The sequence below is a fragment of the Catharus ustulatus genome, chromosome 2 (assembly GCF_009819885.2).
Source record: "Catharus ustulatus isolate bCatUst1 chromosome 2, bCatUst1.pri.v2, whole genome shotgun sequence".
Lineage (NCBI taxonomy): Eukaryota > Metazoa > Chordata > Aves > Passeriformes > Turdidae > Catharus > Catharus ustulatus.
In genome coordinates, this window is record NC_046222.1 from 35,517,874 (window position 1) to 35,545,116 (window position 27,243).

Sequence of the window (27,243 nt, forward strand, 5' to 3'; positions counted from 1 at the left end):
AGAGTGAAGCCAGGTCAGGTCTTTAATCCAGACAGACAGTCAGTAAGAATCAAATCTATTAAGACCATAAAAGAGCTTATTTGAAAGTACGAGCAGCAATAAAGGCTGACATCACGTAGGCTGATGACAAGCTGATCTGTTTATCTAGGAGTCTTGGGAAGAGAAGACCAGTGGCATATGTTTGCTTAGTTGTAACAGAAGAAAAGTCATTGTAGGAATGCAGACATGATGTGATCTTGCAGTACTTTGATGAAATATTTCAACTTTCAGAGTACAGAGAGCAATGTTGAATTAAGATGTGAGATAACAAATCCAGGCAGAATATCACTTCTACAAATGGGCAAGAACTGCTTCATCAGACAAAATACCTTTAAAAGGCGTCTGCTTAAGTTTTGTTTTATTTTTACAGGAAAGAAGACTCTATCTACTGGTGAGGTCCACATCTGGGTGAAGGAATGTCATAACCTCCCCCTTCTGAGAGGCAATAGGCTCAACTCTTTTATTAAATGGTAAGAATTGTGGTTGAAGTCATCAAACATGGTGGCCTAATAATGCTACCATTGTGCTTTCTAACCGTATCTTCATTTTCTACGTTCATATTAAAAGAACACTGAATTGCTTTCTGATTCCTCTTTATTGTAGTGCAAATTGTCCTGCATAGTTTACAACTTCCAGATGCTAAGTATGTGCCACCAAGTAAAACTTACTGGGAGAGCTTCTGTGTCATTATTACACTTTGTTTTTTTCTCTCAGTAACTTGGTGGAAGGACTGTTCTGGCTTTTATTCACATTTAAGCAAAACATGTTTGTGCAAAACACGGTTTAGCTTAGCAAATTTTGGGAGGAGACAGAAGTGTGAAATAGTGTAATAGTGTGAATACATAGTTTTATTTCTTCCCCCTTCCTTTCCCCACACAGACTAAAAATGTGAAGAGACAAGAATAACAAGATGGTTGGGGAAATATCTGGCAGCAACAAAATGGTTCAGTGTCATCAGTAATAACACAGCAAATAAATTCACTTGTGCCTCTTCCCCACCTGACTTGCTTGTCCTGATTTAGGACACTTGCCCTTCCATCCTCTGAAGCACAAGAGTGGATACCTGCTGCCAGTATTTCCTGTGAGCGGCTGAGAACATGACCCTTCACTCCGTCTCTGTAAAGCACTTTATCTTCAGTCTTATTATAACATGCAAAACATAGTTAATGAGCAGCTTTTGCATTTTCAGTATGTTTAATGCAGGCTGTGCTGTGCAAATGCAAACTGACAGTGCTTTTTCTCTCTCAAGTACCATTCTTCCAGACACCAGCAGAAAAAGTCGCCAGAAAACAAGGACGGTTGCCAAAACTACAAACCCGATATTCAACCACACCATGGTCTATGATGGCTTTAGACCAGAAGATTTAAAAGAAGCCTGCATAGAGCTCACAGTCTGGGATCACAACAAACTAGCAAACCACTTTCTGGGAGGCCTCCGGATAGGCCTTGGAACAGGTACTGGACAAACACCACATGAATCTTTAATTTACAATCCCATTTCTTTTCTTTCAGTCTTTCTTTTCTCCTGAACAGTTTAATTCAGTGAAGTAACTATTCTTCAGATCAGATCCTGAAGCTTTGTCAGGAGGGTTAGGATGACTGACAAGGAGAAATACTAGAAACAAACCTTTGTCTGGCCATATATTGTATCTGGTACTGTTTAAAGTACAAGGATATGCTCTTCCGGCACCTGAAATCTGATAATGTCTTGCAAACTTACTTGATGCCTAGAGGAGCTGGAACAGAGGCTACACAGAATTAAGGGGAATAAAATGGATATTTATTGAGGGGCCTTCAAAGGCCACATCCTGGCAGTACCAGTCATGGTCCCTGCCCGGATGGCTCCAAGATCACAAGGTCTCATATTTTTACAGGTTTTGGTCAATTTGCATGCAGCAGTCAACTGTTCAGTTAATAGCCGCAGATCATGAAGTTTCTTCCTCCTTGCTTGCTTGCCCACCCTCCTCTTTTCACGTTGTTTATGCTTAGGGCCTGAAGTTTGAAGAAATTGTCCTTGAGTCCTCATCTGGAATAGGACTGTTTTGTCTTCATCACCCAAGCACAACAGAAAAGCACACCCAAGCAGAACAGAAAAACTTAAAACTTAAGGCATCAACTCATGCAAAAAAATAGTGTAAAGACACCAGTGAATGGAAATAAAAGGATAGATCAGGAATGAAGGATAAGATTGGAATATACTGAATAGGAAAAATTACAAATGCAAACAAGATTTTAGCATAAGGGTGATATAAGATGTGCAGATACAGCAACAGGAAAAATATACAATTCATCTATTTGTCCCTTTTATTCTGATCTGAGGGGAGGATATGCTTGGAGTCTTCTCAGGAAATGCAATATACTAACTACTTTTCACAAATCAATTTCTTGCATGGTTCACCAGAATAACCTACAGTAATTTCACAACCATAAGGCGCACCGGACTATAAGGCGCACCCGCCGGGAGTTGGCAAAATTCGCAACTTTGTAGATCAGATAAGGCGCACCGGACTATAGGGCGCACTTTTTTTTTGCAGCGAGGCTCCGCCCCCAGCTCCCTCCGCGCGGTTGCTGGCCGAGGCCCCGCCTCAACCCGACAGTCATTGGCCCCCGGGCCCGCCTGTACCTGGCAGGGGCGGTGCCGCGGGGCCCCAGGCCCGCCTGCATCCGGCGGGGCCGGGGCATGGCCGCCACCCCTCCGTGCTGCCTCTCCGGGGCCGGGCTATGGCCGCCACCCCTCTGCGCTGCCTCTCCGGGGCCGGGCTATGGCCGCCGCCCCTCCGTGCTGCCTGCACGGAGCCGGTGGGTGCCTGTGGAGGGGCCGTGCCGCCTGCACGGGGCCAGGGGGTGCCTGTGGAGGGGCGGCTCCGCCTGCACGGGGCCGGGGGGTGCCTCTGGACGCGCGGCTTCGCCTGCACGGGGCCCGGGCGTGCCTCTGGAGGGGCCGTCCCGCTTGCACGGGGCTGGAGGGTGCCTCTGGAGGGACGGCTCCGCCTGCACGGGGCCGGGGCGTGCCTGTGTAGGGGCAGCTCCGCCTCCACGGGGCCCGGGCGTGCCTGTGTAGGGGCGGCTCCGCCTGCACGGGGTCGGTGGGTGCCTGTGGAGGGGCGGCTCCGCCTGCACGGGGCCGGGGGGTGCCTCTGGACGCGCGGCTTCGCCTGCACGGGGCCCGGGCGTGCCTCTGGAGGGGCCGTCCCGCTTGCACAGGGCTGGAGGGTGCCTCTGGAGGGACGGCTCCGCCTGCACGGGGCCCGGGCGTGCCTGTGGAGGGGCGGCTCCGCCTGCACGGGGCCGGGGGGTGCCTGTGGAGGGGCGGCTCCGCCTCCACGGGGCCGGTGGGTGCCTGTGGAGGGGCGGCTCTGCCTCCACGAGGCCCGGGCGTGCCTCTGTAGGGGCCGTGCCGCCTCCACGGGGCCAGGGGGTGCCTGTGGAGGGGTGGCTCCGCCTGCACGGGGCCGGGGGGTGCCTCTGGACGCGCGGCTTCGCCTGCACGGGGCCCGGGCGTGCCTCTGGAGGGGCCGTCCCGCTTGCACGGGGCTGGAGGGTGCCTCTGGAGGGACGGCTCTGCCTGCACGGGGCCCGGGCGTGCCTGTGGAGGGGCGGCTCCGCCTCCACAGCGCCGGGGCGTGCCTCTGGAGGGGCGGCTCCGCCTCCACAGGGCCGGGGCGTGCCCGCCCCTGCTCCGCCCCACCTCCACCTGGCAGCCATGGCCCTGCCGGCTCCCCCCGTGGCTCGCAGCTCGCACTTCCGGGTAGGCAATTTTTTTGAACTTTGTAGATCAGATAAGGCGCACTGGACTATAAGGCGCACTTCCGGGTTCCAGGGAAAATTTTAGTCAAAAGGGTGCGCCTTATAGTCGTGAAATTACTGTAAATTACAAATTAGAATAGTAAATCTTAATTTGAATTTTAGAATACCCAAGGTTGCACTTCAGTGTAAAATCAGTACCCTGTTTTATTGTTAAGCCTTCTCAGATCTATGGGCAATTGGCATTTTTTCCTTGAGATTGTGACAAAAAGACCAAAGATAAAAAGGAAAAAATCTGGAGAAAGATGACAAAATTTGTATGAAACTATTGTTAATTGTATTTGACATAAATGCTCAAGAATGTAGAACTGGATCTCCAAAGGTCAGATATCTGAGGAGGTATAACCATTTTTGAGCAGGCAAATTTGCGCTTAAAACGCTGCAGCATATTAAGTAATTTTTCTCTTAAAACTGACATTTTTCTAGGCAAAAGCTATGGAACTACAGTGGATTGGATGGATTCTACTTCAGATGAAACTGCCCTTTGGGAGAAGATGATGAACTCTCCAAATACCTGGATAGAAGATACACTACCTCTCAGGATGCTTATGGTTGCAAAATTGACAAAATAAGGTGGATTTTTATTTGTTAGTGTAAAAAAGAAATCTTGGGAATGAAATTGAAAGAATAGGGGTGGAAGTTGGAAGAGGAACCCAGTAGCTTTTTTGACAGTTTCTGCTCTGTTACTGTTCTGGTTGTCACTTTGTATTTCAAATTAAACATCTGCTTGCAGATCATTATGTAACCTGGAAGGATTTAAAAATTTCTTATTCACTGAAAACAACTTCAGGAAAGAAGGTGCTTACAGAATTCAGTGTTAGAGGTAGCTGTGATACCCTGGATATCTGTGTTGTCTAACTGAAGCATTGCTGATCCCTTAAATGATCCAAACAACCAGCAGAAATATAAGAGCAATGTCAGCTGTTTCTGTACATTGCTAGGATTGTTCATAAAGTCTTACTGATAAGACAGCACCATTAGTGTTAAAGCTCATTGGTATGTGTTTTTGTCCTCATTATACCATGTTAGATCTCACCAGCATGGAATATGGGCATGAAGAATTTAGCTCTTTCAAAGTTCCTCTAGTTATAATTGTACATTTCTAGGACACGCCAATGAGAGTAGCATGGCATGAAGTGGTACTGTCGATGTCTGGCTCTACAAGGTGAAGAGGACTTAGTTCCAATGTACTGTAAAATATGAGGGTTATAAAAAGTTTGCTTTATAAACATGTTAATCATCTTGATAGAATACAATACTTAGTCTTAAGTGCTGTAGATGTAAAGGTGAAACTTTTTTTTTTTTTCTAGTGCTACTCAATAGGATCTAAATGTGCCAATTTTAGTGACAAGGATGTTGGGTATTTATTCTCCAAAGTGCACTTGTTTGTTTGTACCTGTATCCATCAGGGAATCCACTTTCTCTCTCGTCAACCAGGCAAGCTGTGGAGTTTACAAATGTCAAAAGCAGTTTGCTAGTCTTTGGTATTTTCCTGCTTCAGGTGTTTTATTTGAGATTGGTAACTGCTCCAGCTTCCACTCTGCCAGACATACAAAACACTTTTTGACTAGGGAACACATGCACATGACACTTCAGAACAGTGTATTATTGCCAATGTGCTACAGCTGTTCACTCCCTATATGAATTAATTTTTCACCTGAAAACAGAGGTTGCTGTGAACACGACCTTCAGTTTCACAGGATTAATGTTTTTATTGCAGTTGTATCTCCTGTGAAGCTCCAGTATACTGCTAAGTCTAAACAGCTTTGGGTTCAATTGTAGGGATGGGGTCTTAAGGCTCCAGATTTGCAAGCAAGTGTCACGTAATCTGCTATGTTCTCTACTCTACAATAATACTCTACAAAACTGTTATACCTAAATTTCACTGCTATCAAAATAAAAGGTTTCGTTTGTGACAGTGACAATCTCCTTGTCTTCTGATCAAGTAGAAGACATTCTGTGTCTTGCTATTCTTTTAACTCTCCTAGAGACTAACACAGAATTTTTCTGGTATCTCAAAAGACTCTGTGTATCACCTCACTAATAGACCAAACCTCAAATTTTGAAAAGCTACCTGAACATGAATGCAAGATCTAATCTCCCCCTTCTGTTTGAACCATGAACACTGTGTTGACAGCTTTGTCAGTCGTTGGCAGATACACTGAAGTAGACAAGGCACAAATACTATGATTACTATGATGACAATCAGCACATACATGCCCATTTTCAAAAATTTTTTCCACAATGGTGTGAGACTCATCCAATTAGACAAATCATCCAGCCATGACCCTTCTTCAACTCTGAGTTTGGAGATATTGTCCTGCAAATCTTGTATACTTTTATGTATAGATATCAAATTATCACAAAGATTCATGCAACACATTCCAGCAAAATCTTTGCATCTATGTCCATGTACTAACAATAGAAAATAAATTGTGCTCTGTTTTGCAGAACTGCATGTCTCCCTCCTTGAACATCGGTTAACAAATCACTGATTTTAAGAGAGATAGCATGAGATCGCTTACTTAGCCAACAACCTAGTTGATCCAATTGTTTCAAGGCTGCCCTGCAGCAGCTTGAGGCAGAAGAGCTGCTGCAAAATCTTGTTCCAAAATTCCACGCTCTAAAGTTGCATCACAATCAGGCTTATATTCATCAGTGGATCTTTTTTCTCTATGTTTTACATGATGTATTAGCAAAGCAAGTCTCCCAATGCTGCATGGACCGCCTCTGATGTTTGATGGAATGACAGGCCAGACTCTATCTCCACAAATGAGAAAAATTCCTCGCAGTAACTGCAAAGGGATATGATTGGGTACAGTGTGCGAAACTGTGGTGGAATTGCACCAAGATATCACATTTTTGTACACAACATGATTTAGAGTGACATCTGTAAATTTGTCTTTACTTTGTTTTGACCGAGGAAAATTAAATATTATACAAACTTCCATTCTCACTGAGCCAAGAATTTCTAATTCTTGAGGCTCATAGGATGCCTGAGGAAGGAATTTGGTCCAAACACTCCATTCCCCAGTGGGATTGGCAATGAATCAAGAAAGATCTGGTGAGATGTTTCTTGGAATTGGCCAATTGTTTACCAGTAGACCAACCAAACAGATTGAAAAAGGCTTTTCTGGACTTGAATTCGTTAAACAAATGGTGTCCAGGCCTGAAGATTTTGCCAAGGTCACCCAAACATTGTCCTTTGGTTGACGCATGGGCATGGTTGCATTACCAAAAGCATGCCATGCAGTAATAAGGCACAAATGTAATATTTGATTTAGTTTCAACATTTTTCTTTGTCTTTTTTGATTTTGTTTCCAATTTGAGGCCAAATGTGATATACTGAATTATTTCCTTTCCAAAAGCCTTACACTTCGTATAAGATTCTGAATTGTAACACAATCCACGCCCACGTTCTTGGCAATAATGCTTTACAATGTCAACGATTCCCACAATTTTTGCATTGACATAAAACCCAAAGTTCACAGCTTTTGCTGTGGATAGAAGATGTTTTTCTTTGAGACCGCAGTTCATGTCTGCGTGCTCATTTCTTTGCTTCCGGCTATGTCTGCTTGTGTCTGTGGCCAATAGGGCTTCACGTTCTTCGAAGGAATCCACTTTGGACTGGCACCTGTGGAGACACAAGCATAACCTTTTCCCCAGGTTATTAGTCGGAACGGACCTTCAATTTTTCCTGTCTCCAGATTTCTGATGAAAATGAAAGGATTTTCCCTTAGTTTTATCTGTGTTGTGTTAGAAAATTGTCTGATGATCGGTGATTTGGTTCTGCAGAAGAGCTATTTAGAAAATTTAAAACATATAATGCTTTATTCAAATGCATTTGAGGCATAGCCCGCACCTCCCCTGCCTTTGTTTTTCCAAGAGAGATTTTAAAGTCTGGTGTGTTCCCTCAACGATTGCCTGACCAGCTGGAGAATGAGGGATGGCAAAGGTATGATGCACACCCCAATTAATTAAGAATGTTTCAAGCCTTTGGAGTATGTAGGCTGGGCCATTATCTGTTTTGATTTCCTGGGGCATACCTAATGAAGCGAATGCTTGCAAAAAATGTTGACATGCGTGTTTTGCTGTTTCCCCTGCATGCAAGGAGGCATAGACTGCACCGGAAAAGGTGTCCACTGAAACAGGAATATTTTTAAATCTCCCAAATGATGGGTATTTCATGATGTCCATTTGCCACAATTGCAGAGTCTGCAATCTTCTCAAACTCACTGCTCCAGTAGATATAGGAGGTTGCACAAGTAGACAATCTGGACAAGCACTTATGTGTTGCTATACAGCTAGGAGTGGCGAAAGAATATAGCAACACAAGAGTTCCTTCAGAGGCAGAAGAAAAGCAATTTATTAAAGAAGCAATCACACTTTTATAGACTAGATCGCAGAACCAGGATAGAACCAAACTGATTAGTCCAAGGAAGGTAACACCTCTTGCTTTTACCAAACATCACATCTCTCATCCATCCCCTGTGCAACAGCAGGTAGCTAATATCTGTTATTAATTCTTTTTCTTCTGTTTTCCTTTGAGTAGCTTGAGAAAACTCAAGCTGCATCTTTCCCTGGCTTTCACCAGTATCCCACACTTATGATCACTTTCACCTGATCTTTGGAGATGCAAAATGCTCTCATAAGTGCCTGCACATTCTGGTGAAATAATGCATGAATTAATTTTGCCTGCTCAAAAATGTTTGGCAAGGTGTCTGCAATTGGCATTGTTAATTTGTCTGCTTCTGCATTCCCTTCACAGAATCACACAATTCACAGAATCAATCACAAGGTTGGAAGAGACCTTCAAGATCATCGAGTCCAACCCATGACCTAACACCTCAACTGAACCATGGCACCAAGTGCCACATCCAGTCTTTTCTTAAACACATCCAGGGATAGTGACTCCACCATCTCCCCGAGCAGAGCATTCCAGTACTTTATCACTCTTTCTGTGAAAAACTTTTTCCTAATATCCAACCTGTATCTCCCCTGGCACAGCTTGAGACTGTGTCCTCTTGTTCTGCCAGTTCCTGCCTGGAGAAAGAGACCAACCCCCACCTAACCACAGCCACCCTTGAGGGAGTTGTAGAGAGTGATAAGGTCACCCCTGAGTCTCCTTTTCTCCAGGCTGAACAACCCCAGCTCCCTCAGCCATTCCTCATGGGGTTTGTGTTCCAAGCCCCTCCCCAGCCTCGTTGCCTGCTCTGGATGTGCTCAAGCATCTCAAGGTCCTTCCTAAACTGAGGGGCCAGAACTGGACACAGCACTCACGGTGTGGCCTCACCAGTGCCGGGTACAGGGGAAGAATGACCTCCCTGCTCCTGCTGGCCACACCCTTCCTGACACAGGCCAGGAGCCACTGGCCTTCTTGGCCACCTGGGCACACTGCTGGCTCATGTTCAGTCGGCTGTACCAGCACCCCCAGGTCCTTTTCTGCCTGGGCACTGTCCAGCCACACCGTCCCAGCCTGTAACACTGCAGGGGTTATTGTGGCCAAAATGCAGGACTTGATACTTGGACTTGTTAAACTTATCTTATTGTACTCTTCCCATCCATCCAACAAGTCCAGGTCTCTCTGAAGAGCCCTCCTACCTACCAACAGATTGACACATGTGATAGTGTAGGGTTAAAATGTTTCTAAAAGCATGAGAATTGTATACAATAAATTCAGGGGGTGGAAAGAAATGTTGGGTCTGATAGGCCTAGGAAAGGGAACGAGGCCCTGGGAACAAATGTTGAGCTTTGTCTTTATTAGGTCATGTGAAACTGCACCTGCATAATAATCATATGATAAATAATATGATTGTTAAATGTAATAATTGTTTGGTAAATTGAATATATTATTGTCTAATCGTAATAAGAATAATGAGAAACTATGTAATCGTAACAAGAATAATGAGAAAGGATGTTTGGGGATCTGATGAAAATTACAAGAATTCATGCTTGGATAAGCTCAATGTATACGATTGAACAATATGGGTTTAATAATTAATATATAGTTACATTAAAAAAGGGTATAAAAACATGTCCCTCTCAAATCCATGTCGGAGTCAGACTTGGGTTTGTATGGTTTGTACCCCTGTGTTGGTGGCCTCTTAGGAGCTTGAGATGACCACCTGTGTATGTTTAAAAGTCTCTGTTTCCCAGCCCAGAACCGAAGAAGGAGTCAGGAGTCGTTGCCTGCAGTTTCCAAAGTTGTTTATTTTATCTTATGTAACAAATTCTTTCCCTGACCAGCCGAGGTCCGTTCAGCAGGTCAGTCCAAGGCACACTGCCCGCCTTCAGGGCGGTATTGTCTTTTTATACTACAAACTACGTGAACATTATTTACAGTTATTTTCCAATACCTATCACCTATGTTGTACAGTCCAGTTCTACTCTAAACCAATTCAAAAGTGTCACCATCACCCAGAAGATGGATGCCACGAAGAAGGAGAAAGAAGGACAGAACACACCCAAATTCCTCCATCTTGACCCCGAACCCCTATTCTAAAAAATCCTAAAATTTTACTTTTTCACCCTGTGGTAAACTAACTTATACTCTACTTAGTTTTTGTGACTTGTAAATCTTCATACAAAGGTGGTAGTTTTTCCCATGGTTTGAAATCAAAGGCACAGGGGTCTTGGGCTCTATGTCAAGGTTTCTGAGCCCCTGCCAGGGGCTCAAGCCATCCAGGGCAGCCAGAGGGATGTCCTGGATTCCGACATCTCCCCTCCTGTTTGAACCAAAACCACCTCCTTCGCGGCCCTGTTACGGCTTGCTGCACACATTGAAAAATGCACAGCAGAATGAGCAGAAGAATTACAAGCCCTACGAATACATAAAACCCTATCTTCAAAAGTTCCTTCCACAATGGTGAAAGGCCAAAAAAGTCAAACACACCATCCAACCAGGATCCAGTAACTTCCCCAAGCTTGGCCACACCTTCTTGCAACTGCCTTATGTTTTCACGAATTGATTTCGAATGATCGGACAGGTTCATGCAGCACATTCCCTCAAATTCTTCACACCCGTGCCCATGTGTCAGCAATAGATCATCAATTGCTGCTCTGTTTTGAAGAGCGGCTTGTCTTACACTGTCGACATCGGTTAACATGTCACTCAGTGCAAGAGAAATGGCACAAGTGTGTTTGCTCAGCCAACAACCCATGTGATCCAACTGAGTCAAGGCTTCCCCTGATGCTGCCTGGGATGAGAATATCGCCACTTCGTTTCTCTGAGCCTTGTTCCATGTATAAACACTGTCATCACAATCTGGATCATATTGTTTGGTTAAACTTTTCCCTGTATGTTTTTGCTCTCTCAAAATTTTCAAGTTGGGTGTTAGCAATGAAAGTCTCCCAATGCTGCATGGACCTCCTTTGATGTTTGCAGGGATAGCAGGCCAGATTCTGTCCCCACAAATGAAAAAGATTCCTCGTGGCAATTGCACAGGAACTTGGAGGGATGGTTTGTTTGAGATCTTGGTGTAGTTGCACCAAGAGGAGGCATTTCTATAAATGTCATGATTTGGAGTAACATCTACCATTTTGTTTTTTGTCACTCTCAAAAAACTGAATTTTATACAAAAATCCATTTTCATCGAACCAAGAATTTCCAATTCCTGAGGTTCGAAAGGAGCCACAGGAAGAAATTGAGTCCAAATGCGCCATGCGTCTACAGGAGTCAACATGACCTGCAAAACTTTTGCAGGGATGTCCTTTGGAATTGGCCAGTCTTTCACTGGCAAGCCCACCAAACATGTTGAAAATGGTTTTTTTGGCCTTGAGTGTGTCAAACAAATGGTGTCCAAACCTGCTGCATTGGCTAAACTTTCCCAAATGTTCTCCTTCGGTTGAATCATGGGTAAATCTGCCCCATTGCCTAAGGCAATTGATGATAGGATGGAACACAAAAACATCTGAGTGAACCTCAGATTGAACCTTGGGCTCATGATTTCCCCCATGTGAGAATCTTTTGCAATGCAATGACACCCAAGTCCCGAAAGAAACCCCAAGTCCTTGATCTCCTTAAGTGTTGATCAAGGAGGGGTTAGCAATCTCAGCTTCTGGTTCCGTCTGTGTGCTCGCTTCTTCGCTTCCAGGGGTTTTGTCTGCTTGCGTCTGGGTCCGATATGGCTTCACGTGTCTTGCTGGCAACCACTTCGGTCCTTGCTCTGTGGAGACACAAGCAAAACCCTTCCCCCAAGTAATTAATTTAAAGGGTCCTTCAATCTGTCCTGTCTCTGGGTTTCGGATCAAAACTGAAGAATTCTCTCTTAGTTTTGCCTGTGTGCTGTTCAAAAAGTGTCTTATGATTGGTGGGCTCTGAAAAAGAACCGTTTAGAAAATTCAATACATACAAAGCTTTGTTCAACTGCATGTGAAGCGTTGCCTCTGCCTCCCCCCTTTTTTGTTTATCCAAGAGGGTTTTCAGGGTGTGATGTGTTCTCTCAATGATTGCCTGACTTGTGGAAGAGTGGGGAATGCCAAAGGTATGTCTGGCACACCACTTTTTCAGAAATTTGTCAAGTACTTTTCTGATATATGTTGGACCATTGTTTGAATTTCTTGAGGCACCCCTAATGATGCAAATGCTTGCAAAAAATGTCAACAGGCATGCTGTACGGTTTCCCCTGCCTGTAATGATGCAAAGATTGCTCCTGAGAAAGTGTCAACTGAAACATGAATGTTCTTGAGCTTTCCAAAAGATAGATATTTGTGACGTCAGTTTGCCACAGCTGAAGACTCTGCAATCCCCTCGGGTTAACTGCTCCCGTGGATGCAGGTGGCTGCACAAGCTGGCAGTCTGGACAAGCCTGGATAATTTCCTTTGCTTGACTTTTTGAAATGCAAAAAGATTCCATCAATGCCTGTGCATTTTAAGGGAAAAATGCATGGCTCAATTTTGCTTATTCAAAGACGTCTGGCAAGGTTTGCAAAACAGACATAGGTAATTTGTCTGCCTGAGCATTCCCTTCTGCTAGAAGGCCTGGGAGAGATAAATGTGCTCTCATGTGAGTGATAAAATATTTGTGTGTTCTGTTTTCCAGCAGTGTTTTCATACATGATAAGTATGAATATACAATCTCATTGTTTGTCTCTCTCAGAAGTGATCCTTCCAATCTTTTGACCACATTAGCAACATATGATGAATCTGTGATCAAATTGAGAGGCTGCTGGAATAATTTAAAAACTCTGACCACTGCTGCCAATTCCACAATTTGTGGCGAACCTTGTACTATTTTTATGTCTGATTCCCATTACCCTGTAATTAAATTTTGCCATGTGATTACTTCACACAGTGGTGTTGGCGGAAGTTCGTAAGCAGTATTCACGGAAGTGTACAGGGCGCCGACATTTTGTCGTACGGAACTCGTGCGCATGGCTCCGCCATCTTACTGTACGGACCGAGAGCACATGGCGCCGCCATCTTGTGACCCACAGATCCTGCAGTTGAAATAAAAGATTTCCGAGAGATTCTCTCGGGATTATATCATGGTATGTCACTGTTTGGCCAAATGGAGGGTTGATCGGCGCGGCTGGGATCGCTGAGGGGTGACCGGGAAAAACCTGTGCTGCGCCTGTTTGTTCTGTCTGCGATTGGGAGAAAGCTTGTAAAAAGGCTGGGGAGGGGGTTAAATGTTCGTGCAGCAGTTTTAGGTATTAGGGAACTGCTGTGTGTATTTTCTGATTCTGCGTTTGCAAGCTCCGGTTCGGAATCCCTGTTCCTCTCTTGTTTTGGGTGAACAACGTTCTCCCTCCGGTTCTGTCTCTCCCTGGCTATCCCCTGCCGCACTGTGCGGACTGGCCGAAGGCAAAGCCGCGCTTGTGATGTTTAAAATTTGCATCGGAATTGCTCCGAGCAGTGCGGGCTGCCCTGCGGACTCGCTCTCCGCTCTTGGCGGCTGCGGCAGCCCAGGGCCGGCCCGCTCCCTCCTGGCCGGGCGGCGGTGCCTCCCCCGCGACCGCTCCGATCCCCTCCGCTCCGCTCAAGGCACGAGGCGGCTGCACCGATCCCCGCTCCCGAGTTTGCATCGGGACAGGTTTTTGCTCTGTGGGCGACGGCAGCGAGGTAGGGGCCGCCGAAGCTCCCCCGCCTCCGTGCCCGGCAGCGATGGCGGCGCTAGGACCGCAGCGGCTGCTCCCTGCTGAGGCGCGGATGTTTGAGCTGCTGAGGGCTGCGCGCTCGGCGCTGTGAGCGGGCGCGGCCGCCCCGATTCAGCGCTGTTTCCCGGGAGTCACGGAGATTTCGGGGGTCCCTCCTCTGTCGGGAGTCGCTCAGCAGGAGCCGAAAGCATCCTATCTTTTTAGGTTTTGTCCTGACTCTCCTCGGATCAGGAGGAGGGAAGAACATTCCCTGCACTCCACCCGCTCCCGTAGCTTCCCCTGTAGCTTGCATTTCAGGGATTTTTGTCATGAGGATGGTTTCTTTGCTCTCTGCTTGAGTTTTGCATTTATGTGCTACAACTTCATATACTACTCTGCAAGCAGAAAGTAACTTCGCAGCTGCAAGACTTCCAATATTTGCTGCATTATACAATCCGAGATTCAAAGGGTCCCAGAGAAATTGATAGAACAGGTTTTTTAGGTCCTCATTCGGAAATTGTTCCTGGGCCCATTTTAAAAGATCTTTTAACTGGTCTCTGGAGACGTTAATAGGATGGTCTTTGACCATTAACTCTATTTGGTCCAGAATGTCCTTTTGAGACCTGGACATTACGTTGCCCATTTTTACAGATCACCCTGAAGATAACAAACCACTCCTACCTTACTGGAAGTCAGTTTCTTCTCGGGTCCGTCCCTTTCCGTGAATGGCCAGCACCACGGGCTCCTGCTTCACCTCTCACCGGTGTCCAGCGATCTCCGAGCTCCTGTTCACCCCGGGGACTTTTCCAGCTTCCAGCTGCTCTCGTTATCTTCTTCTCTTCAGGGAGGTGCTGACCTCTGAGATTTAAGTGTCTTCGTTCCTCACAATGCGGGCACCACTGTAACAGCGGTGGGAGTTTTGCACCACTTAATTAGTGGTTTGTCTCAGTCTCTTCTGCCTTCACTCAGAGCCAGGATTAACAAATATACGATGGAAATGGATTTTCTTGTGCTCGGGCTGGTTGTTTATTAAATCTTATCAGAAAGTACAGAGCATTCAACAGCGCTTCTAGCTACCTGCTAGAAGCGAGGAAAATGGAGGAAGAGTCAGCTGCTACAAGGTCTCTTAAAGCTAAAGAGTCCAATAGAAAATTAACACCTATCTTATTTTTACTTTTAACCCAATAACTAAATTCCCATGACCCTTAGTGTGACACTGACTGACCAACCACAAACTACTACCTGAAACCCATGAGAAAGGAAGAAGGAAGATGAACACTGATAGAGACAACACCCAAAATCCTCCATATTGTCCTATACCTATTACTATACTATAAAAACCTCAAATTTAAAACCCTTCACCATGTGAAAGCACACACTTCTATTTCACTACACACTCGTGATTTTAACTTCATCACTCATATTTAGAAGCCATATCCAAGGGCTCAGGTCAAAAGCAGTGCTCTCCAGGGGGTCAGTGCCTGACAGAACAGAAAGCTTGAAAACCCCAGGTTTCTGAGAGCCAACAATCTACTTGCACATTGCACTTGTAATTAACTAGTTTGATTAACTAATGACACAGGAGTACTGTGTACTCATCTAGCTTGACCAAGAAACTGAACCAAGTAACAAAAACTGTTCCTTAAGTACAAAAATTCCTTCTCAGTTTTTAATACATTTCGCTGTGTACAATTCTTAATTTAATAGTATGATAATATGCTGATGGAGAAATGTGAGCTGGGAAGTTGATTAAAACAAAAAGCTACAAGAAACTTGTTACTTGGCTCTCAAGTTGAAGGGAAAACCTTTAGTCATCCATAACCAAAATTTTAAAGGTGCATAATTAGCTACTCATTAAAGGCAATTTGATAAATTAATAGCTATGCTTTGTCATAAATATGAACTGGAATTAAGAATCAAAGCAGCCACACTCCTAGAATATCTTTTTTTAGTGTATATGCATAGATACATATGTGTATATCATCTAAATTGCACTGTTATCACTTGCTGTAAGCCAGACTTCAAAGTCCCAGCTCTCCTTTTGTGCTCTGTGTTCAGAAACCTCCCATCTCTCCAAATAAGGCTGTAAACCTGAGTTGGTGCAGCAACTCCCATTGCTTTGGTTTTACCCATTTTTAAATGCGTACTGTGCCCTCTTTCTCTTGTTTGCTTCATGTCTGTTACCACAGCACTCTCTTCTTTCTCCTTTGTATTCTTTTCCAGACGATTCAGCAAAACCTGCACTGACTTCTTTCTTCCAGTTGCATTTATTTTTCCTTTCCCTATCCTATCCGCCAGATTTTTATTAGCTGCTGAATCAGGTTGCAAGTTGTTCAGGGCAAGGTCTGTCTTTATTTTCTATGGACCTTCAGTATGTTCTGAGGTCAGAGCCTGCATTCTGATCTCCTCTGGCATGTGCAGGGAGTAAGCTGAGAACGAGGAGTTCTTCAAGCTTGCGGAAATTCTCTTTCCTTTTCCAAATCTGTGTGCTTTTGAGAGTGCCAGCAATGTTTGTTTGCTAAGAAACACTGCCAGCTCTTTCAGCCACCCTGGTGGGGCTGGCCTGGCTCCAAGCAGCCTGGATGAGGTCATGAGCTCTGGAGTGACTGGATTCAGCGCCTTACCTCTATGGAAACAGAACCTCACAATAGGAGAGACAACAAACAGACAGCAGAAAGAAAATACCTGTTAAGGAAATAGTTTTCTCTTCTTAAACCCTGCTCTTCATTGTATTTCCACTGGATGGACTAAACCTTTCAGTCCTTCCCCCTCTCCTCCGTTATTTGCAAAGGATTCAAGGTAGCAACAGCAGTGAGGGAGTGCAGGATGGTGGAGGCAGAGCTGGTGTTTGTACTTCAGTTGCTACTACACAGCTCTGAAATTCTTTGTGCTTCACAGGTGTTTGCTTCATTTTTGTTGTACATTATCTTTCATCCTTGCTTTAAGCTGGGTCCTTTCCACATCCTATCTTTACCTCCAGTTGAACCTTGGAATTGACAAACCTGATTGTCAGCATGGTGTTTCAGGTATGCGTCCAAATGAAAAACTTGTAGATGAGTTTTAGGCTAATTTTTCAAATGTCTGGGTAGCATGCTGTGTGATTCAGCAGAAATAATAATTTTGGTGCATATGTAATATAAATATTTTCCTTACTTTTACATGAAGAACCAGATTTTTAAAATTACATGCCTAAAATAATCTGGCAGATAAGTGTGAAAACTCAGATGAGGAGCTGTTTCTCCAGGCACGAGGCTTTGCACCACAGAGCATTCACTAATTATTAACATTGTATAGATCTTTTTATTTGATTCATAAATCAAAAAGCATGGGGTAAGGCTATTCAGTTATTTTTAGCAAGCAGTGTGCTATCATAGAAATCTTGTAAATCAATTAGAAGTTTGACGTAACCCTCTGTGTTTTATTTGCAGTTACAACACAGAGCTGTAGGAGAAAATAAAGGCACAAAGAAAGAATTGCATAAGGAATTATTTACAGCTTTATCACTTACAAGCTTTTTACCTAAATATAATAGTAGTTCTTGTAGCTACAACAGCAGTGCCTCAAGAAGGAATAATTAGCAACTCTAGTCATCAGCAAATGAATAGCCTTGCACAAATACTAAGCCCACATTCTTTGCTTTTGCTCATGGAGTCTGGCATCCTTGAGTCTCAGTGTGCCTGACTCTGAACCACAGGAGGGGGAGGGCAGCAGGCCTGTGTGGTTGCTGGCTGACACTGGTTTTGGGAGGTTCTGTTTCCCCACATCAGTTTCTCTGGACTTCCAGAGAAACACCACTGACTTATGGCAGCAGAGTTGGCCACACAACCACTGGGCACTGTTTAATTATGCTGAGTGTCACTAACCGAAGCAGCCACTATAAAATTTTACCTTGTCTTTGCATGAGACAGGGAATCCATGGCATAGGAGACAGGAACAGGGATGGCCAACTCCACAGGTGATCCAGAGACAGGCAAAGACATGGAAGATCTGACAGAAGGCTTGGAGGAACTCTGTGAGAGTTCTAAGGAGTGGAGTGAGGAGGTGGTGCTGCTTTCACACCTAGAACAGAATCATCATCTTGTCTCTATACTGAGGGAGAAAGTGGATGACACATGAATGCTGCAGAGACCTGGAGCAGCTCAGCATGGAGCTGGAGAAACTGAGAGCAGAGGATGCTGTGAAAATTAAAACTCAGACCCAGTGTATTCAGTATTTGGAGGGGCGCTTCATGGATCTGGTCAAAAGCCATGAAAAGATGATCCAGTTCACATGCAGCTGTGAGAGGAGAACACATGCAGCTGTGGGAGGAGAACAAGTGCCTGCAGCAGGACAGGGAAGCACTCTTCAGCCAGGCTGGGGGGGGAGACGGAAGCTATAGTGCTCCTGCTGGTGGCCCAGGCCAGGAAGCTCTTACAGCAGTTGTGCTCCTTTCAGGAGAAATACACTTATGAGAGTCACAGAGCCCAGGAGCAAGAGAAGGAGTTGCTGGAAGCTCAGAGCCAGCAAGCAGGTACCTAAGCCCAGGAGGTGGATTCACTGAAGAAGCAGCTTCAGCTCCTACAGGAGAGGCACCAACACGCTGCTGCAAGGGCCAAGCAGGCAGAGAGTCAGCAGAGGGCTCAGGATAGTGAGCTACAGGCCAAGCTGGAAAGGGCACATGAAGAGAAAGAGCAGCTACTGAACCTGGCCATGGAGAGGAGCAAAGCTCTGCAAGATAAGGAACAGTAGACTCAGAAGCTGGAGGAGAAGCTACAGACTGTGGAAGAAGCCATGCAGAGAGAAGGAAGGTGCCTCAAGAAAGAGGCAGCAGTAGACAAAGATCTGAAGGTTCAAGAGCTCCAAGGATAACTAGAATGCAGCAAGCTGGTGTATAATGAACTCTTGCTGCAGTTAGATGTTTATGGAAAGCACAGTATGGATTTGCTGACTAAAGAGAGAGCTCTGCATGTCAAACTCCATCACTTTGTTGCACAACTGCATTTTTTTCTCTGTTCTCTTCTCAACAGGTACCTCGTAACACACTCCTGAACTTTGTTCCTTTCCATGGGACCATCTTCTGGTTTCTTTATACCATCCTCACCTCCTCCACTGACAGTTCTGTAACCTTTTTGTCATTACACTTTTATGAAAGTAAATCACTATGCTCTTAAATCTGAGCATGGATCATCGAACCAATCAAACCTGTGACATGAATGATTAGGGTGGAAAACATAAAATATGAATTTGATTTATTTAGTGCTAACCTCTGATGAATCATAGGTTTTCATTTTTTTTAATTGTTAAAACCACTTTATTTTTCAAGATGACCAAAAACTCAAACTCGTAGCCTTTGATTCTGCTTTGAAGTTCAATAGAGGCAGGGCAAATAAGAGGCTCTGAGACTCCAAGAAAGAAATCCTACCTTGCAATATCTCTGAAATTCTCTAAATTCAGGAATTTAACAGGTAATCCAATAATCTCATACAACAACTGATTCTCAAGCAAATTACTATTTATAGTTTTCTAGTAGTCTTACGGATTTCTATAGTCATTTAAACCCTATTTAATGCTAGAGTAGTGTTTATATCCCCATTCAGCTCAGAATAAATTGTCAAGTCTTTTGGGTGATTTCAATCTGTGCTTTGAAACAGGACAATGTTCTAGATGCTCCACCAGGGTTTTTTCCCAGTTCTTATCTGTTTCCTGGAGATAAGTAGTAGTGATACACTCTTCCATTTTGTGCACATCTGGCACCTTTTGATAAAAAGAAAAATCTTTCCTGTCAGCACTGTGGGATACAGAGATCTCCCACTCTCTCCTGCTGGTCTCCTAGGCACAAAGGAAGTTTTTTGCTGCGGAATTTAAGCTCCTGTTCTTTAAGTCCCAACAACAAAGAAACTCCAAGACAACCACCATGACGGGCCAAACAGTTTCCCCCACCTGGGCTGTAGGCAGCTGCCTCCAGAGTACAAGTTCTTTGCCCCGTGCTTATGCCTTGGGATAACTCAAGAATTTAGGTAATGGATTGAGTGTATCTTGGCCCTGAGTATCTATAAGCCACAGCTCAATGTCACACTTGCTTTCTATTGAGGTCGTTTACAGAAATGACTGGAGGCAGCAGGTCTGGAGGCCAGTGACCAGTTTGTCTCAAGGACTGGCTGAACCAGATGTAGTTTCTGGCTCTGGCACAGGTTTCCATCCCTGGAAGTGTTCAATGTGAGGTTGATGGGCCTCTGAGCGACCTGGTCTAGTGAAAGGTTTACCAGCTCAAGGCAGGGGGGTTGGAACTAGGTGATTTTTAGGGTGCCTTTGAACTCAAACAAGTCTATGAATCTGTGATTCTGACTCTACATAAGCAGCAGCTGCTAGCAGCCTTTCTTCTGAACTTCTCTGGACTGTTCTTGAACCCATGCAAATCCAGGTGAGAAGTATTTCTGTACCTGCTGTGTGACGAACCACAGCATTTCTTCTGATCCTGGCTCCTACAAGTGTCACTTCACACGTATTTTATGGACCACATTCTCCTATTTTTTAACCATACTTCCCTGCTCCGAGGTGCCCACCCCACATACACATTTAGTTAATCTCAGTGCTGGCAGCTACAGCCTAAACACCAACTGATTCACGTTACACACTGTGCCCCTGGTCTGAGAGCTGGCAGCTATGTTCAAATTAGTCCATAGGCAGTGAGCACCACTGGTTGCTGCAAGAGACCCTGAAACCAGGTGCCTAAATACTCTAAATCTGGGCAGAGACACCCGCTTGCTGTGTGACAGAACAGCTCCACAGGCCTCTGTCCTGGCCCCAGCCATGGGGTGTGCTGGGAAAGACCCCACATTCTGCACTCCTCAGGGACATCCCCCTTTCCCACCCTTTGGAAATGTCTACATGTGGGAGACCTTCTTCCCTACTCCCTCACACACAACCCCCCCCATTCTCTCCTTCACCCCCATCACACAACCCCCCTCCTGTACACCCACATTTCCTACACACCTCTCAGCACCCCAGTCCCATGTCTCCCCTCACACCCCCAGCTCCCACACCTGTCACCCTGCTGTCAACAGCAGTGGGATTTGTTACCTGGTGTGCAACAAGCCAATAATTACACATGTGAGACATTAATTTACTTCAGAGTTGCATAAGCCTGGGTGCTCAGTGGTATTCCACAAACCAAATACACCATCAAAACCTTTTACTATTTATATGTTTTAGGGAATTGGTGTTACAAGCTACAAGTTACTTAGTTCTCCTATTAATTACTATTCCATAGGTTAATGAGTCTCTCTTGCTAATTAGTTTACATGCCCAATCGATCTCTTTTTTTTTTGGGGTCAGTGATCTGTGAGGTGGTGGTTGGGATCTCCCCCTGCTGGAATGATGTTTCACCCAGTCGGAGTTGATTTAGCACAGTTGCTGAGTTGGGTTTATTAATTTATTCCTTATCGTGGGAGTTCTGCCCAATGTCCTTGTGGCCCTTATATTCCGCATTCTTTGTGTCCACTATCAGCGGTACATCCTTCTCCCCAAGCTACGTTAACCTCCCCCTAAGTCCGAGGTCACTGAAACATGTTGAGCCCTAGACCTTAGCAAGGCAATTCCAGTGACAATTGATTTGTCCTTCTAACACCCGGAGATCTCTTTAGAGTTTATTGGCTGCTCTCTGTTTCACCGATCTCCCTTCTCGTCGATTAGGCTTGAAAGTATACGAAGATCAAACGCCAAAGAACACCCTCTCTCAAGACAATTTGTACACATTCCACATTTGGTGACAGTCCCCCCACATTCCCAGACGCCGCTTTCCCGCGCGCGGGCGCAGTCGCGAGGCGCTCCCACACCACGCCCCCCGCGCGCCGCTTCCCGACAGGCCCCGCGGCGGGAGCGCCGGGCCGCAGCCTCGCGCGCCCGCTGCCCTCAGGCCCCGTCCGGCGCCGCCGGGCCCCGCTCCCGCCGCTCCGCCATGCGCCACAGCCTCACGCAGCTGCTGGCGGCCTCGGCCGGCGGCGCCAGCCCCTCGGGCGCCGTCTGGCCGCTGGCCGGAGCGGGGCAGGCCCCGAGAGGGCGGGATGGCGGCGGGGAAAGCGACCCGGGCTCCGCGAGGCCCAAACCGCAGCCGCCGCCGCGGCGGGAGCCCCCGGGCGCCTCGGAGTCGCGGCGGCAGGAGAAGGAGGCCGAGGCGCCCGGCGGCCCGCTGGAGGTGTGGGAGCAAGAGGACTGGTTCCCGGGGCTGGAGCTGGGAGACCTGCTCGAGGCGGCCCGGCCGGACTGGGACCTGGACGCGGAGCTGAGCGGCTGCTTCTGTGGGGACCCGGAGCCGCTGCCCGCGCTGGGCCAAGGCCCGCGGCCGGCGGCGCCCGGGCGGAGGAGCGGCGGAGCCGGGAGTCGGCTGAAAGCGGCGGCGGCGGCGCGGTTGAACCGGCTGAAGAAGAAGCAGTATGTGCTGGGGCTGGAGAGCCGCCTGCAGGGCCTGGCTGCCGAGAACCGGCAGCTGCGGGACCGCAATCGCGGCCTGAGCCGCCGCCTGCGAGAGCTGGAGCGGGAGAGCAGCTACCTGCGGGCTGTGCTGGCGAACCAGAGCGCGCTGGGGCAGCTCCTGAGCCGCCTGGCCGGGACCCGCGCCGGAGGGCTGCAGCTCAGCACCAGCCTCTTCAGGGACACGGGCAGCCCCCGCCGCCAGCACCAGCACCTCCAGCCCGCCGGCGAAAGCAGCGACCACGACTACGCCTTGCCCAGCTCCCGGCCCCGCGGCCTGGAGGAGGCGGCGGCGGGGACTGAGACTGAGGAGGAGTGGGCGGCCCCCGGCGGGATCTGCCTGCACGTGGACCGGGATCAGGTGTCGGTGGAGTTCTGCTCCATCTGTGCTCGGCGGGCAGCGGCCTCCTTCAAAATGTAGGGTCAAGTACCTGCTGCAAGTACTCGTGGGGTTCTCACCCGTAAGGGCCTCGCGTCGCGGCGGAGGAAGCAGGCGATGGTGCGGAGGAAAAGAAATCCATACAGTGGTGATGGGGTGGTATTGGGGGAGATGCAAAAGAGGGGAGCCTGGCGCTTGCTTAAGTGGCCAGGGTAACAAAAAAAAAATCTCTCGAACGGCACGTTGGGAGCCAGGCGGTGGCCTTGGTTTAAGGTCCTGTAAATCTGGCGTGTGGACGGTAGTGGTGTGAGCCTGTTGGGCGATGGGAGTCGCGCAGAGCTGTGTGCAGCAGTGCGACAGTGGTCGTGCAGACTGACACGGTGCCGCCAGAGCCCGTTCGCAGCACTTGGGTGAAAAGATCATGCCGACTTGATGCATGAAGGTGTGCTCGGCTCCACTTCGCAGTAAAGATAATGCTGACTACCCGGTCTTGAGTCAGATAATGTCTAGCCTGCTTATCCTGAGGAGCCGAAAATGCTTGCTTAGAAAACCAAACAAAAACTCCATTATGACATCGTCACTGGACAGACTTAAGAAAATAGTAATGATCGGCAAAAGAAAGCATGCATATAAAATTATACTGCATCTCAGTTATACATTACTATTAAAACCTCTCTGACAGTTTCTCTTTTAGGTGGTTGCCCTGCCAGGCTCCGTTGTGTAGGGGTTAAAGAACAGTCGTTTTCCACCTCGCAACCTGGTAAGGATCAATATATTCCCATAATGTGGTATCAGACAGCTTGCTTTGCTTATCCCAGTCTCTTGTAATGACTGGTTCAGAAAATGATTTCTCTAGTCCTTGGCCTAGTCTGCCAAAATGTTTCTAACTCTGGATGACAACTGATAGTAAAGGTTACAATCACATCATTCTCATTAGCTGTTTTCCTCTTTTGGTTTTTGAAATAAATACATTTGCTACATAGTAGCCAATACAGGAGATAAATTTTGAATTTAAAAAAAAATGCTCACACCATTTGAAATAGAAATGTCTTTTTAAACCAAGTATCTGATGAGCTGAAAAAGGAAAATATGCTGATAAGAGGGATGTGACATTTATAGACTGTCCCAAAAATCTAAGTAAATTGCTTTTTGAATGAAAAAAAAAAGAAAAGGAATTTGTGACCTGTTGATTTAAAATGCTGTCTAGTGTTAGGGATGCACGGTACCTTTAAAAAGCCCTGTAGCCTGCTCTGATTCACGATGCAGAGTTTTCCCTAATGAAACAGCCTGAGCACTGGTTAAATCTCTACAGAGGAATCCTCGCATAGAGGAGTCACTCTTGCGTGGGCCTCTAAGGAGAATTAGGTTTGAAGAATCAGTGCATCGAAGTAACTCTTTACCTTCCCATAAGTAAATCTCTGTGCCCATGCACACTGAAATTGCTGTTACTTCAGAATAGCTTTAAATTTTAAAAATATTGCATGTATACACATGTGCTTAATTCTACTGTAGAGTTCTTAATTTAGCCTCTTACAGGATCCAGAAATCCATAGCCTGATATAATTAAGCAGAGTTTGGAGATGAGCAAATATGTATCTCGAGGCTAATGATAAGAAAAAAGCTCCATAATTGCTCCTGAGATAGGAAGAAAAATAGTTTGACAAAAAAATAGTGTGTGTTTTCTTGTACTAGTCAATGTTTCTCCTTATCACAAAAGATGAGTGGGTTCTTTTTTCAGTTGTATTATAATGTTTAGGTTGTTTAAATGTATGTCAGTTGGGGGAAGAAGGATTGTGAAAATGATAATATGTAAAGTGAGGTTTCACAAAGAATACTTTTCTAAAAGAGCTTCATTTATTAATTTCTTAAAAACACCAAACTATTTAGTGTTTCTGAAGTCTTGTTTCTTAAAGCCTTAAATTTTGTGTTTAAGGCTGAGTAGGTGAAAGCATTTTCTCCAAGTAATTTGCTTTATTGGTGCTAGACCTTGTCACATGTTCATCACTAGAAAAGGAGTTTGCTTTTTCTTTGTGAAACATCACTGTGTGATAAAGTATATGTGTATTTAGCATCCTTGTTTTTCTTTATGCTAAAGTGGATTCAGCTGTGTTGGGGCAGAAGAGACGGGACCAGCTGCTGGCCACATTTCCTGCTTTATTTTAAAAGGTAGTATAAGAAATGAGAATAAAGAGGTAACAGGGCTTTTGCTGTGTTTGGTTAAAAGAAAAAAAAGTTGAATGCTGGGATTATTTACTGTCATCCAAGATGATTTTTCTTAAAAGGCAATAGTCTATCAAACAGGTTTTACTCACTGTACGCAGAATTCCATCTGTTCAGGGGATATTGCCAGCACAAAAGAGACTTAGTGGGATTAAAAGAGGCTTAGACTTACACTTCCATGGTGGCATCAACAGGGCTGTTCAAAGTTTCAATCTTGAGTAACTCTGCTGTACCTGATGGGTTATACCAGTGCACAGGAGTCAGAATTAACCACCAGGACCTGCACTGACTGATACGCAAAATGGAAACAATTTAGATTCAACCTAATCTCAACCTGCCTTGCTCAGACTTCATGAACGTGCTTTATTTTGCAGTTTAATGTGCTTGAGGAAAAGAGAAACACTAATGTAGCAAGCATGGGGTGTTCCAGTGGCATTTTTACGGTTACTTCAGTGTAGGAGTGTTATTTTAAGTTAATTTAAACATGCATTCTTTCTTGTTGCATCACTGCTGAATGGCAGGGTCAGGGACAGTTCTTCTGGCCTCTGCTGTGAACCTGCACAATGCTCTGTCATGACACGACCTGTGGCTGTGTCTGAGAGCAGCTGATTTTCTGACATGCAAAACGATGTATTGTGGTACAAGAACAAGGTCAAGTCCCAAGAAAGTCAGTGGCTGCAGGCATTTTTAGTGCCTACTGAGTCATATTTAAACCAAATAGAAGGGAGGAAGTTATTTGAAACTCTAACCAACTGTACTATCTGTATGGTGTATTATTAATGTAGCTTTTTGAAGTGAAAGCCTTGAAATGACATAACTTAATACTTGAAAATATATTGTAAATGTTTCTTTGTAATTATGTGCCATTCAGATAAGAATACAATATTATAATAAAATGAGACTTGTTGATCTTTCAGTTTATGGGCTCAAATGTTTTTTCATCTTTTTCTTTTCATGAATGACTTGGTTCATTAAACAAAGTGGTAAAACAGAAAGGGTTGCTGCTATCTCTGGGTCATAGAGACTGGAAAATGGGATAAAATGGGCCAGGGTATGCAGGAGAAATGTTCTTGCTCATCTGTCATTAAAGGTAGTTTTGTGGTGAGGACAACACAAAGGTGGTATTCCTTGAACTGCAGATAAGGCTGTACTTCTGAGAATCAGCACTTCTTGTTTTTCATAGCTGTTTTTAATTTTTTATTAATATAGATATGTTTGATCAATATACCATGGAGGAGTTTCTGCTGGAATCAGCAATATTCTGGCTGTGCTTACTATTAGTTACACTGAAAAATGACTGAAGGATATTATAGGTATGGGAGCTGTTTCAAATGGACTCTGTTTAAAGAACACCCTGTGCAAAAATTGCACATTACCTGCTGCTGATTCTACATTTTCCCACCCAGTTTAAGTGGGATATGCAGATGTGAGGAAATATTTCTGCCTGTGCTCATTAGTAGAAGGGTGCCAAGGGCAGGAGTTGCACGTGGACCAGGAGTATGAGGGTGTCACTTGCAGGAGTTGTAGAATAGATTGTAATGTTGAGACACCATTTAGAATGGTGCATCTAGAAGATAAAAGTGGTGCTTTTGTAGTATTTCTGTTGACTCTTATCTCTAGCCATTCTTGGCCTCCTTTCGGCCGTAATCCAGACCTGAAGTAGCCTGAAGTCCTTTCTCTGGGATATGTAGCCTGTGCCTAACTTGTTTCTATCACGTTGGTGGAAGAAAGGATCCAACTAATACCTGTTCTCACTGAGTGTTTGTGGGGAGTTTGTTACGGTTGTCAGAGGCTGAGGACTGGTTCTTGGGGGTTGTAGGAGGTAGGTCAAATACTGTGTATGAAACCAGGAATGGAAGGAGCATTCCCAGATTCCTGTTGTAGGCACTCCTCCACATGCATGCATGCCAGAACTGGGATAATGGCTTGCTGTCCCATGGAGTTCTGAAACAATTTCAGACTTCACTGATTAACTTCTGAGAACACTTCTTAATAGCTTAAGGAGAAGTACCGAGGGTGTAGTTTAAAAGTTTTCTTGTTCACAAACACACCACCTTCCTAGTCTCAGGAGTGTTCAGCTGGCTTTTGATGTGACAAGTGCTGAACATGTAAAGTACGTGCTTGCAATTTGTGCTGGAAACAGCTATCAGTCTTTGCAACTTACTAAAAATGTTGAGGAATGTAACTTTTTAAAAAAATATATAATCTTCACCTTTCACTTCCAGAAATGAGTATCTGAAAGGATATGGTTTGTCCAGGTCAGACCACTAAACATC

At 45.5% G+C, this 27,243-nt stretch overlaps 4 protein-coding genes across 11 annotated transcripts in view; 3 read left to right on the forward strand and 1 right to left on the reverse strand.

Moving 5' to 3' along the window:
* The window catches only part of SYTL2 (synaptotagmin like 2), a 59,147-nt gene extending 53,386 nt beyond the window's left edge, over positions 1–5,761 (forward strand). For all 7 annotated transcript variants that reach the window (XM_033052313.1, XM_033052314.1, XM_033052311.1 and 4 more), the window contains 3 exons: positions 410–509; positions 1,289–1,494; positions 4,270–5,761. In XM_033052313.1, the coding sequence (XP_032908204.1) occupies positions 410–509; positions 1,289–1,494; positions 4,270–4,415 (452 nt within the window). In that variant the 3' untranslated portion in view covers positions 4,416–5,761. The remainder of the gene's footprint in view (positions 1–409; positions 510–1,288; positions 1,495–4,269) is intronic.
* A 4,579-nt stretch (positions 5,762–10,340) lies between these two features.
* Positions 10,341–14,689, reverse strand: LOC116993041. 2 transcript variants are annotated; one of them, XM_033053281.1, is made up of 2 exons: positions 14,602–14,689; positions 10,341–12,030 (listed from the first exon to the last, which is right to left on the reverse strand). In XM_033053281.1, exon 2 carries the CDS (start codon positions 11,796–11,798, stop codon positions 10,488–10,490), a length of 1,311 nt encoding a protein of 436 aa, XP_032909172.1. In that variant the 5' UTR covers positions 11,799–12,030; positions 14,602–14,689; the 3' UTR covers positions 10,341–10,487. The 2 variants fall into 2 exon arrangements, with proteins under 2 accessions (XP_032909172.1, XP_032909174.1); XM_033053283.1 differs by having other exon boundaries at positions 10,341–12,008; positions 14,602–14,688.
* A 2,181-nt stretch (positions 14,690–16,870) lies between these two features.
* Positions 16,871–20,727, forward strand: CCDC89 (coiled-coil domain containing 89). The gene is given in 5 exon segments (XM_033053284.1): positions 16,871–16,946; positions 17,825–18,029; positions 18,031–18,205; positions 18,207–18,275; positions 18,277–20,727. Coding segments are annotated over 4 exon segments (1,086 nt in total). The 5' UTR covers positions 16,871–16,946; positions 17,825–17,859; the 3' UTR covers positions 18,949–20,727.
* On the forward strand, positions 20,309–25,883 carry CREBZF (CREB/ATF bZIP transcription factor). The gene is given in 5 exon segments (XM_033051694.2): positions 20,309–20,320; positions 21,672–21,849; positions 21,852–22,785; positions 23,430–23,507; positions 24,843–25,883. Coding segments are annotated over 4 exon segments (1,173 nt in total). The 3' UTR covers positions 23,479–23,507; positions 24,843–25,883.
* The last annotated feature ends 1,360 nt before the right edge of the window (positions 25,884–27,243 follow it).

What these genes read in the sequence shown, in the direction of transcription:
- LOC116993041 (XM_033053281.1), bottom strand. Translation starts at nt 11,798, where the DNA reads ATGGGGGAAATCATGAGCCCAAGGTTCAATCTGAGGTTCACTCAGATG.